The sequence below is a fragment of the Salmo salar genome, chromosome 14 (assembly GCF_965601325.2).
Source record: "Salmo salar chromosome 14, fSalSal1, whole genome shotgun sequence".
Classification (NCBI taxonomy): Eukaryota; Metazoa; Chordata; class Actinopteri; order Salmoniformes; family Salmonidae; genus Salmo; species Salmo salar.
Genome location: NC_138304.1, coordinates 8,945,525 through 8,960,649, shown reverse-complemented (window position 1 = coordinate 8,960,649; position 15,125 = coordinate 8,945,525). Strand labels below are relative to the sequence as shown.

Below are 15,125 nucleotides of genomic sequence, written 5' to 3'. Positions count from 1 at the left end.
TGCGTTTGCCAGCAGCTGTTTATGACTTCATGCCTATCAACTCCCGAGATTAGGCTGGTGTAACCGATGTGAAATGGCTAGCTAGTTAGCCGGGTGCGCGCTGAGAGACTTGGAGTAGTTTTTTCCCTTCCTCTACATGGGTAACGATGCTTCGAGGCTGGCTGTTTTCGATGTGTTCCTGGTTCAAGCCCAGGTAGGAGCGAGGAGAGGGACGGAAGCTATACTGTTAGAATGGCAATACTATAGTGCCTAGAAGAACATCCAATAGTCAAAGGTATATGAAATACAAATCGTATAGAGAGAAATAGTCCTATATTTCCTATAATAACCTGAACCTAAAACCTCTTAACATGAATCTTCAGTATTCCCAGGTAAAAGGAGCCACCAGCTTTCATATGTTCTGAGCAAGGAACTTAAACGTTAGCCTTTTTACATGGCACATATTGCACTTTTACTTTCTTCTCCAACACTTTGTTTTTGCATTATTTCAACCAAATTTAACGTTTAATTATTTATTTGAGGCTAAATTGATTTGATCGATGTATTATATTAAGTTAAAATAAAAGTGTTCATTTAGTATTGTTGTAATTGTCATTATTACAAATAAATAAATACATTTTTTTAAATCGGACGATTAATCGGTATCGGCCCTTTGGCCCACCAATAATCAGTATCGGTATCGGCATTGAAAAATCATAATCGGCAGACCTCTATTCTCAACTGTCATTCCAGGAATCCTTCTATTAACAGTTGAGCATCAGCTGACTTGAGACTGGTTTTTACTCATGAACATATGAACATATCTAACTATTCGTAACTGAATTATCTAATGTACAATGACAATTCAGTTAAATACTGTCTACATTAGGGCTATTAGTAAAAAAATTAAGTCACCATTTGTTTTTGGGGTTTTTTTTTTGTCATGCGTTTAGTTAGGCCACCTGCTTAAACAACAGTACATAATCATGAATGACAATGTTTTCAATCAAAATGAGAAATTATTATTATCTCTTGAAATGAACCTTTTTCTCTTGGAGAAAGAAATATCTTGAAAACATTGTCAATGCTGATGTACATTTCAAAGACATTCCAAGTTTCACATGCTATTGTTGGGTAAAAAAAGGTATTTTCTCTACTGTTGGGAAAATGTTCTGTCAGGATTACGTGAGACTTGCACATAAAGATAGGAGTTGTGGTGTTAACCACTGATGAAGGTTTCGATGACCACCCGTACGTAAATGGTATGCATGCATGACTGATAGTTGCTTTGTATAAAAGTGTCTGCTAAATGGCATATGTTATGCTATTAGTATTATTATTATTATTGATTCAGCAGATCTTATCTGTTTGTGGTAGGCAATCATATGAAGATCCAATCTACAGAGAATGTATTGCACCTGTTTGACGTTGACCTGAACAGTAACACAGGAACCAACACATTTCTAACCACATAGCTAAACCTTTCATTCTCTCTTCTTTTCTTTCCTGCCCTTTCATTCTCATTTTGTTTGTGATTTTTTTTTGTTGCTCTCTTTCTGTATGAACTGTTTGAGCCCCCTATCTCTGATTCAGACAGGAAATGGGCATGAAGGGTTTGGTGCTGGTTCCAAGCTGAAACTGGGCGTGACCATGTTGTTTCCTCTCGAGAAAAAGAATTACAACCGTGTTTTCTATTTTTATCACACAGCACATAAAATGTCTAGCGTTGAACGCAGAGAGGTTTGTGTGGCTGCAGCTCTTCTTTAAGGTCGTTCCAGAGGGTCAAATGAACTACCTGTCTATTAAATATCCCCTTTATCTCTCACTTGTTCTCCATCTCTAGCACCTACAGCATTGGAATCCCTAAAGAGTACTTAACCCAGTTGGATGAACAGTGACCTCATTGCCTAGGGTCTCTCTCACACACACACACACACACACACACACACACACACACACACACACACACACACACACACACACACACACACACACACACACACACACACACACACACACACACACAGCTAACCTTGTAGGGGGACACAATTCAGTCCCATTCAAAATCCTATTTTCCCTAAAGCCTAACCTTAACACTAATGCTAACCTTAACCCTAAACCCCATAGAAATAGCATTTGACCTTGTAACAAAATGTCTGGTCCCCACAAGAGTAGTTAAACACCTCCACACACACACACACACACACACACACACACACGCGTGCGCACCATCCAACCCCCCCTCCCCTCTCACACACACACATCATCTCTCTTACTGACTGAAGTGTGACCTAAATGTCCAGAGACATACACATCCACCCACCCTCATTCCTTCATCTATTGTTCATAAGAATCAACCCTCTGAGGCTCTAACAGGAGACAGGCCACCTGCTGTGAGATCATATCATTTATGACTGTAATTTAAAAGGATATGGGGGTCACTCGCGGTTTCAACTGACCCAGATGGGAGTTGTCTTTCGAATGGTCTCCAAGGTAAAGGCAGTGTTCTTTGGTCGTGTTCATTAGGGCACACAGTAGGAAAACGTTTTGCAACAAAAAACGACACGTCCAGTGGAGTTATTGGACATGTCCAGGCAGTCCCTCCCTGTTTCAACCCCTAAGGGCCACTAAATGTGAAACACTGTTGTTGTAGTCCATCAGTATGAATAGTTTATATGCTTTCTTAATGCTGCCATAAAAATGACTTACTGGAGGTGTTACAGTCATAGTAAAATGTAATGATCTAAGACTGTAATAAAAATCTATGACAGACACGCCAAACATATGACAGTGTAAAGTCACTGTAATTACATTTAGCAGAGCACTCCTTCCTCTTCCTTGCTTCTAATCCTCTCTCTCTCTCCCCATCCCTCCATTCAGACAGTGGACATCCACAAGGAGAAGGTGGCACGGCGAGAGATTGGCATCCTGACCACCAACAAGAACACCTCGCGCACGCACAAGATCATCGCCCCAGGCAACATGGAGCGGCCAGTCCGGTACATCAGGAAGCCCATCGACTACACGCTGCTGGACGACGTGGGCCACGGTGTCAAAGTAAGAGTCCCCTATATTTCAAAGAAAAAGCCACGGTGTCAAAGTAAGAGCCCCCCCCCCCCCCCCCCCCCCCCTTCTTAAAGTAAAAGCAACAGACTGGAGTCACGTCATCCTCAGCCCCAGTGCCTCATACTGACATTTTCAGAAAAAAACACTACTCAATATGTAATACTGCATTGACGTCTCCAGTATCCATGCTGGTTTCGGCTTACACCCTTCATAGCAATTGATCAACTGGAGTCATTAATTAGTTAGTCATCATTCCCTCAGGTGTGTGCTAGTCCTTATATAAATCAATTTTCCTGAGAGGCAAACACACAATTAGCACCAGATTCACGCCTGGAACAGTCATGTAAGTGGTCTGTCTAGCCATTTTATTACCATTTAATTACTTCCACTTAATTAAATCATGCTAATCAATAAACTGCCCTTTTAGTTAATGAAGTGCAGCAGGGGGTGTGAAGATTTAACATAACACTGTAGCTGTCAGTGTAGTAGGCGAAGCCATCAGTGGTTACAAGCTTGGCTCCTCTAACCTCTGTCTGTGTCCAAGAACTCTAGGAGGTTACTGGCTGGGAAGTCTGACGCCATCATATCCCCCATGAATTGTGGGGAAATAATCTTTCAGCTATCTTCCGGTTCCGACTTCATTTGTTATTCTCCCTCCCTCGGATCTCTCTCTCTCTCTCTCTCTCTCTCTCTCTCTCTCTCTCTCTCTCTCTCTCTCTCTCTCTCTCTCTCTCTCTCTCTCTCTCTCTCTCTCTCTCTCGCTCTCTCTCTTGCTCTCTCTCTCTCTCCCTCCCTCTCTCTTTCTCTCACTTTGAGTTTGTTGTGTGTATTGGTTGCTGCCTGTCATTGATAGTCCTTTATTTGCCATGGTGTGCTATGCATGAATGAATCACTATATTACTCTTGCTGTGACTGTGTCTCTTATGTTAGATAATGAGTTTGTTTGTTGATATTCTTCTAACATCCGCTGCAAAGCAATTCTAACCAAAAGAGGCCCTATTCACACATTTGTCTTAGTCTCATGATACAAATGGATTTGAGAATTTGCAGCAATACAAAATTAGCGAATGGATACATGCATATAGTATGTAATATGTCTGTCCACTATATTGGGGTTTCCTATAGTGACCAAATGTACAATATGACTTCTCAGTCTACACTTTGGTACTGTAGTGTTAACGTATTCCAGCTACTCAAGAGCACAAAGAGGTCAACATCATTTCAGTCATGACCCCCGATGACGTCATATGGGGTATTTTTCTTCTGACCTTTTCTTCTCATCTTTTTGACTACAAAACGCACAAAAGTTTCACAATTTTCACATATGTAGAAACTAGTATGTCGCCGAACATAATGGATATGATGTTAAAAAGTGGTGAAGTGCACCTTTAAGATAGGTTTCCTGTGTCTGGTACAGAAAGCTGTCAGATTCAATTTTCTCAGGACTCAGTAGTGCAATGTACTGAGTCTGGTGCACCTCCATTTTGATTCCTCGGGTTTCACTGTGTCTGCTTCATGGTTGACAGACAGTCAGACAGAGAGGGAGCCCTCTCAGATTTCCCCTTTCTCCACCGAAACATACGTGTGTTATAATAATTCAGAGCCATTGATATCAGCCCAGTGCCACTATAGCCACACCAGTCGTGTGTGTGTGTGTGTGTGTGTGTGTGTGTGTGTGTGTGTGTGTGTGTGTGTGTGTGTGTGTGTGTGTGTGTGTGTGTGTGTGCTGATGCATATACCATTAAACATACACATTTTAATGCCGATGAGGCCCGAGTGGTTGGATGTGTGTGTGTTTTTGGATGTATGTTTAAGCAGACTTGTGTAGTATGAGCGCCATGCGTTTTTGTGTGTGTGTGTGTGTGTGTGGGGGGGCTCATGTACTGTATGTATACGTGTGCATGCGCGTGTGAACACCTCATTAGCCCAGCTCATTCTCACAGCCTATTTCCCCTTCGTTGGGGCAGGAGAAGTCCCCGGAGGCTCGCCTTGGACAATGAATACCAAATCACTCTCCTCGCCTCCCGGTTACCGTGGTATCCTCCCAATAGTCATTACTGACAGACAGTTGCCCCTGGAGACGGAGGCGTGTGTCTTCCCCCTACAGGACACATCCATAGTGACAGCCAAGGGAGCTTTTCAACAATTACGAATCAGGAGACATTTTAGAGAGACAGGGTAGTCGACTGTCACCAGTTACTGTAAACGCAAATCATGTGTTAGACCACACTGACTTGACTGGTTACAACAGCTAGCTTCCAGTAGAATCCAAATCAGCCATTTGACTGACTGAACTGTGAGCCATCTCAGTTAGGGGGCAGGTTTTAGCGGGAGCTAGCTGTCCATGATGAGGTTCAATATTAGGTGTTGGATAAATAGAATAGGACAGTCAGAGGTTACAGTTCACTAGTCAGGCTAATTCAGGAATGTAATCATTGAGAACTCAAGTATTTTATCCCTGCTACCTCTATCGCTTTTTTAAATTATATTTTCACTGTATTCCTAACTAGAATAGTTACAAAATAATATTCTCTAATCCAGTGGTCCGAAATGTTTTTTTTTTGCACACAACTTAAAATTGACAGTAGAAACTGCAGGGGACACCACTTGGGAAAATGGTATATTCCCTAGTTAATGCTGTGTGTTCATATTCATTCTATTTTATGCCCCACAGGCTGTCCCAACACATAATAATGACATGAAACAGGTGTTAGTCATCTTTCTTGTCTTAACCAATAAGCACAAGAGTTCTTACTATGTCTCCTCCAGTGAGCCCAAGTGTTACTCCTTAGGTCTTACTCCCCTGCTACTCTTAACCAATGAGCACAGCTGTTATTACTGTAGTTCTCACTCTGTCTCTTCTCTTAACCGATAAGCACACGTGTTAATCCCTTTGTTCTTACTCCCCTGCTACTCTTAACCAATGAGCACAGCTGTTATTACTGTAGTTCTCACTCTGTCTCTTCTCTTAACCGATAAGCACACGTGTTAATCCCTTTGTTCTTACTCACCTGCTACTCTTAACCAATGAGTATGTTGTTATTTTGTCTCTTCTCTTTTTACTGCCTGCACTCAGTGGCTTAAAGCCAAGGTAAGAGCTGTGTTTCTCCCCCTACCCATGATGCTTTGACCCTCTAAGCCCCCATTACTCTGGGTCGCCTCATTTCGTAACATCAGTATATGTTGTATGTATATTAAAACTTTATGAGAGAATGTAGTCCTAATATAAAGTCCTTGTTATGTCTCCAAATGATCGAAATTATCTCTCAGTTAAACAATACAGATACCATCACAAAACACTAAAAGTGAAAACAAAATGTTAACTATAAACTGCACCGTACTGTAATAGGATACTTGCACAATGTAACATACAGTAATTGCCTTTGTAAAGGGTTGAACATCAGTTGGCCACCTATGACTGAGAATCCACGTTTTTCTTTTTTATAGCAACATGGCAACAACCAGCCAGCGAGGGGAGGAGGAGGGGGGACATTATCGAGGACCAATCCACCGACACAGAAACCCCCGAGCCCACCCATGGCTGGTCGTGGGACTCTTGGGTATGGTATCCCAAAAACGTGTGTATGAGTGTGTGTGTGCCTGTGTGAGCTTGTGTTGTGCTGATGTGCACTTGAGTTATTGGTGTGTATGTGCACGTGTGTGTTTTCTTAACGTGCAAAATGTTATTGGTGTGTGTTGTGTTGACATGCGCTTAATGTTCTCAATGTGTGTGTCCTCTCCAGGCGAAACACCCCCTATAAGACCCTGGAGCCAGTCAAGCCTCCAACGGTGCCTAACGACTATATGACCAGCCCAGCACGACTAGGCAGCCAGCACAGCCCTGCACGCACGGCCTCCCTCAACCAGAGACCCAGAACACACAGGTAACACACACTGCCCACCCCTAATTTGCATGTGGCCACTGGAGCGTGTGTGTGCCTAGGTGTGTGTGTTGGTGTGTTTTACACCTTTCAAACCAAGACGGGGTGACGCCAACGTTTTGCAGACTTTTCTTTATATCTGAAAGGTAGTGCCAGCAACAAAGCCTGCGTGGTTGACCAATGAGCCGAGTTCATCGTGTCATCCAATCAAACAATGTTTTAATGACAACATTCATGCTGACAACAAAGGGGGCCGCTGGCAGCTCGTCTGTAAGAGCATGTGATTAAAAACCAAGCATTGCCTCCCCTCCCCTCAATGAAGGCTGGATTTTTTTTGTCCCTCATAAGTGTTCCTTTTTTGTCCTTTTTTTGTTCATCAAGTAGCCAAGCTTATCAATAAAGGGTCGTGAGATTACTTTGAAATAAATCTTATTTAGCAAAGCTTTATTAAAATATCAAGTTTGTGAGCAGCAAAATAGTGAGCGGACATCCCCTTTTTATCTGTAGGCCTACATTATTTTATCTAGCTCCTGTTTTTTTCCTTTAACAATTGCTTGCTTTTTATTTCATATGATTATGAACCAAGCCTTCCTCAGGCTACCCTTACACTAGGCCAGGAATTGGCCACTGGTGGCCCCTGGACCCAATTTTATTTTGGGGGGGTTGACTCAACTTCAGGGTCTCAACCACCTGATAGATTAATAGAATACACAAGGTGCAATTTCGAAATTTTGGTTGTGCATCAGCAGTCACTTAATTAGCCCATGTCAGCATTTTGTTTTAGATTGGTAAATTAGTCCATTATGTTTATGTCACGCCTGCTCCCACTCTCGCTCTCGAACAACAGGCTGCCCTTCATTACGCACACCTGTCACCATCATTACACACATCTGTGCTCATTGGACTCACCTGGACTCCTTCACGTTGTTGATTGATCTGTCTGTTCCTCAGTTTTGTTTCCCGTGCCAGTATTGTTGTAATGTCATTTTGTTTCCCCTGACCATACGCTGTCCTTCCTCTGTTTGATGTCCATTTTCCATTAAATGTTCACTCCCTGTACTTGCTTTTCATCTCCAGCGTCGGTCCTTACAGAATACTGACACCCCTATTTGAAGCATCAGGGAGTTCTTGTTTTTTGTTTTTGGTGGTGACGTTGGGTCTGGGTGCCGCTGATGGAACCGGGGGTGCCTCAGCGGGCTCGTCTGGCTTCCACACCTTAGCTGGCTCGAGAGGTTTCCTTGCCTCGGTTGGCTCGGCAGGCTCCCATGCCACGTCATGCCTCAGCCGGCTTGTCGGGCTCCTATGCCTCAGCCGATCATCAGGCTCCCATCCCACGTCATGCCACAGCCGGCCCGTCAGGCTCCCACGCTTCAGCCGGCTCGTCGGGCTTCTACTCCTCAACCGGCTAGTCCAGCGCCCATGACTCAGCCGGCCCGTCAGGCTCGCCCAGGTGGGACACCGGGTGGCGCCCCTAGGGGGAGGGGGTACTGTCACGCCTGCTCCCACTCTCCCTCGGCTGCCCTTTATTACGCACACCTGTCACCATTACTACACGCATCTGCACTCATTGGACTAACTTGGACTCCTTCATGTTGTGGATTGCCCCCTCTATATCTGTCTGTTCCTCAGTTTTGTTCCCAGTGTCAGCATTATTGTCGTAATGTCAGATGCTGTCCTTCCTCTGTTTGATGTCCGTTTTCCATTAAATGTTCACTCCCTGTACTTGCTTCTCATCTCCAGCGTCGGTCCTTACAGTTTATAAAACATTACATTTGGGAGCTGTATAACGTTGAGTGGACATTCCCCCTTTCTCTTGATATCGGATATTTATCCAGCTTCTGTGAAAACTTTGAATGTGCGTAAAACCCTCCAGTCGTTGTTGCCTTAATATTATATGCCCACGGTAGGGGTATTACGGTGCCTGTAACTGTATTGAAACATAGCCTATTTAAAACAAGTTGTTGTTTTGTTTTTATTCGAATTGGATTGGAATTATTCACTGTCTTTTTAGGCCATATCAAAGTAAATGTAATCTTGCCTATTGACAACATTTGGCATACCCATGGCTTAGCCCGAGGCGTCACTGTAATCCCTGGTTCGAATCCAGCCTGCATCACATCCGGTCGTGATTGGGAGTCCCGTAGTGCGGCGTACAATTGGCCCAGCGTCGTCCGGGTTTGGCTGGGGTAGGCCGTCATTGTAAATAAGAATTAGTTCTTAACTGACTTGCCTAGTTAAATAAAGGTTAAATAAAAAAATAAAGCCCTATATCAGTGTGGATGTTATGTATACAGTTGAATTTGGAAGTTTACATACACTTAGGTTGGAGTCATTAAAACTCGTTTTTCAACCACTCCACAAATTTCTTGTTAACAAACTATAGTTTTGGCAAGTCGGTTAGGACATCAACTTTGTGCATGACACGAGTAATTTTTCCAACAATTGTTTACAGACAGATTATTTCACTTATAATTCACTGTATCACAATTCCAGTGGGTCAGAAGTTTACATATGCTAAGTTGACTGTGCCATTAAACAGTTTGGAATATTCCAGAAAATGATGTCATGGCTTTAGAAGCTTCTGATAGGCTAATTGACATCATGTGAGTCAATTGGAGGTGTATCTGTGGATATATTTCACAGATACACCTCCAAACTCAGTGCCTCTTTGCTTGACATCATGGGAAAATCAAAAGATATCAGCCAAGACCTCAGAAAAATAATTGTAGACCTCCACAAGTCTGGTTCGACTTTGGGAGCAATTTCCAAATGCCTGAAGGTACCACGTTCATCTGTACAAACAATAGTACGCAAGTATAAACACCATGGGACCACACAGCCGTCATACCGCTCAGGAAGGAGACGCGTTCTGTCTCCTAGAGAGGAACGTACTTTGGTGCGAAAAGTGCAAATCAATCCCAGAACAACAGCAAAGGACCTTGTGAAGATGCTGGAGGAAACTGGTACAAAAGTATCTATGTCCACAGTAAAAATGAGTCCTCTATCGACATAACCTGAAAGGCCGCTCAGCAGGGAATAAGTCACTATGGTTTGCAACTGCACATGGGGACAAATATCATACTTTTTGGAGAAATGTCCTCTGGTCTGATGAAACAAAAATAGAACTGTTTGGCCATATTGACCATCGTTATGTTTGGAGGAAAAAGGGGGAGGCTTGCAAGCCGAAGAACACCATCCCAACCGTGAAGCACGGGGGTGGCAGCATCATGTTGTGGGGGTGCTTTGCTGCAGGAGGGACTGGTGCACTTCACAAAATACCCGAAACGTTTGACCCAAGTTAAACAATTTAAAGGCAATGATACCAAATACTAATTGAGTGTATGTAAACTTCTGACCCACTGGGAATGTGATGAAAGAAATAAAAGCTGATATAAATCATTCTCTCTACTATTTTTCTGACATTTCACATTCTTAAAATAAAGTGATGCTCCTAATTGACCTAAAACAGGGAATTTTTACGAGGATTATATGTCAGGAATTGGGAATTATTTGGCGAATGTGTATGTAAACTTCCAACATCAACTGTATATTTACATATTCAAGCCATGAAATGACTTAGAATAATGTGGACTGCTAACATTTTCAACATATTTAGCAAAGATGGGATAGCCCCAAATGTTGTTATTTTGTTTTTGTCGGCTATTTATCAAACTAGGTTATAACGGACTAACATTAGAATTGGAGTTGATGACAACGCAATACATTAAAAAATGTAAATACACAACTTGAAGAAGCCACGTATTTAGTGACAGAGCATGTTCTGATTGGCCAGTGAAGAGTCAACCCTCGACACACCTACAACAAATGTATTCATCAAAACCCAGCCTATTCACTCCTCTGTTAGCTCTTGCGCTCATAATTCCTGCAGGGAAAATAGCTAAAATATTTCTGAGACACCCTCGGACCTATAGAGCTACCGCCAGTCTAAGACTTACCATTGTGTTAGGTTTGAAAAATAGAGCCCATTATACTCTACAGCTGAATTGTGATAGGAGCTCATGCTGACAATATAATTACAGATTGTCTGACACTCTATTCTTTCGTCATCCTTCTCTTTTATTCTCTCTCTCTCTATATATATATATATATATATATGACTCTCTCTTTACCTCTTCCCTATCCCAATTTCTTCCCCTCATCTTTCTCTCTCTCTCTCTCTCGCTCTCTCTCTGTGCAGTGGCAGCAGTGGGGGTAGTGGCGGGCGAGAGAACAGCGGTGGCAGCAGCATAAGTGTTCCTCTGGCCGTGCCCACTCCCTCCCCTCCCAGCCTGGGACCAGGTGAGGCCAGCGATACATCTCCTTTAGCTTAGCTTTGCATTTAACTAGCCATTGTATTATTGTAGATTCTTTGCTAGCTTAGTATTTAGGTGTCCATTCTATTGAATTAGCTTCTCTTTTAACCTAGTTTAGCATTCAGCCTTCCATTCTGTTTGTTTCTCTGTTAGCATTGTTTAGCTCAGCATTTTGTTGTCGGTTCTGTCTAATTAGCTTCTCTGTTAACCTATTGGTAGTGTAGCATTTTAGCCGTTTCATTCTGTTAGCTTAGCATTAGCCTTTCTGTCTAGCTTCTCTGTTAGCTTAGCATTTAGCCTTCCATTCTGTATAGGATCTCTGGTACCCAAGCTTAGAATGTAGACTTCCATTTTGGTACCTTTTCTTCTCTCTTAGCTTAGGATTTAGCTTTCCATTCTGTTATCTTCGCTTCTCATTTTGTTTAGCATAGCATTTAGCTGTCCTTTCTGTCTGACCAGTCTTATTCCTTTAGCATCGCATCTCCTGCTTCTATCAGGCCTTCTCCTGTCTTCAACTTAGCATGTGTCTGTTTATTGTGTCAGCTAATCTTTTCATATACATACGCTTAGCTGCCTATTTGTTCTGTCAATTTGGCATCTCTTTTGGCATACAATGGTGTTAGTCTGTTTGTTTCAGCCTCATATTATGCATCAGTTTTCCATACAATTCAGCTGTACATTTAGATCTAGATTCATATGCATATTTTGGTGATATTTTGGCAGCACAGTATATCTTCTCATGGAACTCTTTTTTTCTGTCTGGTTGGTTGTTGTACTCAGGCACACCAGCCACAGCTGAGTCGCTTCCATCCAACCACACACTAAATAAGTGCGGTTAAGACAGGGCCAACTTCAGTGAATTCACTAACTCTCTCACTCTCCTTTCCCTACCTTCTTTCTCCGTACCCCTCTCCCCACCTCAACAACCACAGCAGCAGTCCCCCAGGGCCCAGGCCTGGGTCCCATCCCCATGTCCCAGTTTGGCACCATCTCGCGGCAGGTCTCCCGCCACAACTCCACCGCCACCTCAGCTTCCATGGTGTCGGCCACAGGTACCTACCGCCGGGCGCCCTCCGGCAGCTCCCATTTCTCCATGTCCCAGCAGCCCCACCTCAATGGGGGACCCGCCTACCCCCAGAACTCAGGTAAGACCACGGGAAGAATTTTTGTTGGATTATGGTTGAAGTAATGTTAGGTCTGACCAAAGAAGAAAGTTAATAGACCGTAGTTGGATTATGGTTGAATGTTTGTAACCGACCAAAGAGCAACATCAATAGACGGTCAACTCAGTGTGTGTCCTGGATAGGAGTCAGTTTGAGGTAGCTCACTTTAATTGCAGGTAAAAGAGAAGAGGCAGTGGAAGACATAAATCCACACACACTCACATTAGCAGTCAGACAAAGGGAAATCCAGGACACACATATACACACGCTGACATTAGCTGTCAGACAAGAGGAGATTTAGGACGAACGTCGCAAACATAAAACCAAGGCATACTGTCGGTATCGCTGTTAACTCTCACACATAACATTGACCCATAAGAGGTAGACTAGTCTGGAGAGGGGCGACAGTGACTGATCTATGTGTCTGAAGGCAGCTCTATGGCGGTGAAATAAATCAGACGTGACTAGTTGTGAGACAACCATTTCATTACTGCTGATTTATGCCCCGGGAGTCAGAGAGGAAAACCACCCTCATGATGATGTGTCACCCTCTATGACAGTGGTTTTCAACCAGTGTGCCGCAAAACTTTTCCAATTCTTGATAACACTCGCTTATAAATATTACCTGTGGAATGAACGTGGGATTTTGACTTGGGGGCACCAGTGCCGCTAGAAAGAAAATCAATCAGATAATACATTGATTGAATGGCACACATGGTTACAAATCTGTATCGTTGTTTCAAGTCCGGTGCGCTGCAGCTGTTTTTACATTTGGATCATTTGAGGGGCGCGTATCATGAGCAAAGTAATTAGTATCCTTTTCCTTTGCCTGTGAGAACCATTAACACAGGCAAGTCTGAGGCTTAGCAGTATCATAGCCTCTGCCATAGAAGCAAACGGAGCTTGGCTTTGTGTCTGTTGATGCACCTTTACAATGCAGGAAACGGCTCGTTTCTAGACCTTTCCGTTCAAAGTAAGACCTATTTTACCAGAGCTACATGTTTTCCTTTCTATCTGAGAGTTGCAGGATGCTCTTAAAGGGGTACACACAAATGAACCATCATGAGTGGGCCTAAGGAACTATGAAAATAGTTGAAATACACCCAGTTGAATCTATGAAAAAATGGTTGTCACAGAAAATGAATGATTTGCAGTATGGATCAGATGAGATGAAGGTCATTAACACTTAATAAATGATTAGGAAAGGTTTAGGTGTGCCACATCATTTATTAGCCCATCAAGGTGTGCCACTGATCAAAAAAATGTTAGGAACCACCGCTTTATGACATCATGCCTTTGGGTGGGAACAATCATTACAACACTGTACTGGGGTTAGGGTGATGTTCATTCAATGAAGGGCATAATCATTGTCTTACGTCAGATATGAGTTATGCAACCTATCGGAAGACAAAGGAATGTCATAAAAATATGTGAATTTTTCAACTGAAGAACAGAAATGCACAGTGTAGCTGTTTGCATTTTATTGCACAGTAAACTAGAAGTTGGTATTATTACACAATACATTTTTGACACAATTTAAAATCATTCCTATAACATTGGGGACTACTCTGTATGAAATGGTACCTCATTGTGTTCATTTCAATTAATCCCAAAGAAACCGAGGACATTTGGTAATAATAATTGGTCAAACTAAATTGTTACAACACAAATAAACACTGTCTATAGTATACTGTGAAATATCATGCTGCCATGCTGAATGTTGTTTGTTTACATAGCCAGTAGGCAAAACTGGTTGAAATAACACCAAAATAACCTAATTTCAACCAGTTTGTTGTTGTAATAACATCATTTCAACCAGCTTATGGTTGTAATAACATCATTTCAACCAGCTTATGGTTGTAATAACATAATTTCAACCAGTTTGTGGTTGTAATAACATCATTTCAACCAGTTTGTGGTTGTAAAAACGTAATTTCAACCAGCTTTGCCTGAAGGGTAAAGTTGAATTGAGAGAATAAAATACTCTAAGTGGGTATGCACGCTTACTGCTTTGTTTTGCTCTCTGACAAGCATATTTTTCCTGTGTTTCTCCTTCCATCTCCCTATCTCTCTTTCGTTCTCTCTCTCTGGTATGTCCATCTGTCTGCCTGTCTGTGTTGCTGCTTTTAGTGTCTGTGGCTCCTCCTCCCCCTCCTATGGTCCAGCTGACTCCTCAGATTCCTCTGACGGGCTTTGTGGCCAGAGTGCAGGAGACCAGTAAGTAACACACACGCACACACACACACACACGTTATGTTCTTCCATCCCCGTTGGGACCTAAAATGTATTTCCATTTAAAATCCTATTTTCCCAAAACCTAACCCTTACCATACCCCTAACCCAAACCTGAAAACTAAACCTAACCATCATTTTAACCCTAATTGTAACCTGAAACCTAACTCCTGAGTTTAAAATAGCCTTTGTCCTCATGGGGACGTGAGAAATGTCTCCACGAGAGAGAATTTTCCTTGTTTTTCTATCCTTGTGGGGACATTTGGCGATTTTAGTTCCCCAAAAGGATAGAAGAACCAACGCACACACAGGTAACAGCACCTCTCCCTCAGCCTTACATTTCACACTGTCACCTATTTGTGCTCTTTTATGCTGCGTCTGTCATGCCTTTTTCGTACGCTGGCTACTGCCTTTAGACACACCCCTCCAATGTTTTGTCTGTTGCCATGGTCACTGAGTGACAGTGGCGAGAGTTATATGGTTCTACCTTT

The 15,125-nt window shown here is 42.7% G+C and overlaps 1 protein-coding gene across 4 annotated transcripts in view; it reads left to right on the top strand.

The window, feature by feature from the left end:
* The window catches only part of LOC106568697 (abl interactor 1), a 56,988-nt gene that overhangs the window by 30,023 nt on the left and 11,840 nt on the right, over window positions 1-15,125 (top strand). The window contains exons 3-9 of one of the 4 annotated variants that reach the window (XM_014139263.3): window positions 2,860-3,036; window positions 6,122-6,136; window positions 6,493-6,605; window positions 6,789-6,929; window positions 11,125-11,225; window positions 12,172-12,384; window positions 14,533-14,619. In XM_014139263.3, the coding sequence (XP_013994738.1) occupies window positions 2,860-3,036; window positions 6,122-6,136; window positions 6,493-6,605; window positions 6,789-6,929; window positions 11,125-11,225; window positions 12,172-12,384; window positions 14,533-14,619 (847 nt within the window). The remainder of the gene's footprint in view (window positions 1-2,859; window positions 3,037-6,121; window positions 6,137-6,492; window positions 6,606-6,788; window positions 6,930-11,124; window positions 11,226-12,171; window positions 12,385-14,532; window positions 14,620-15,125) is intronic. The other 3 variants (XM_045693837.2, XM_014139264.3, XM_045693838.2) reach the window with 3 other exon arrangements.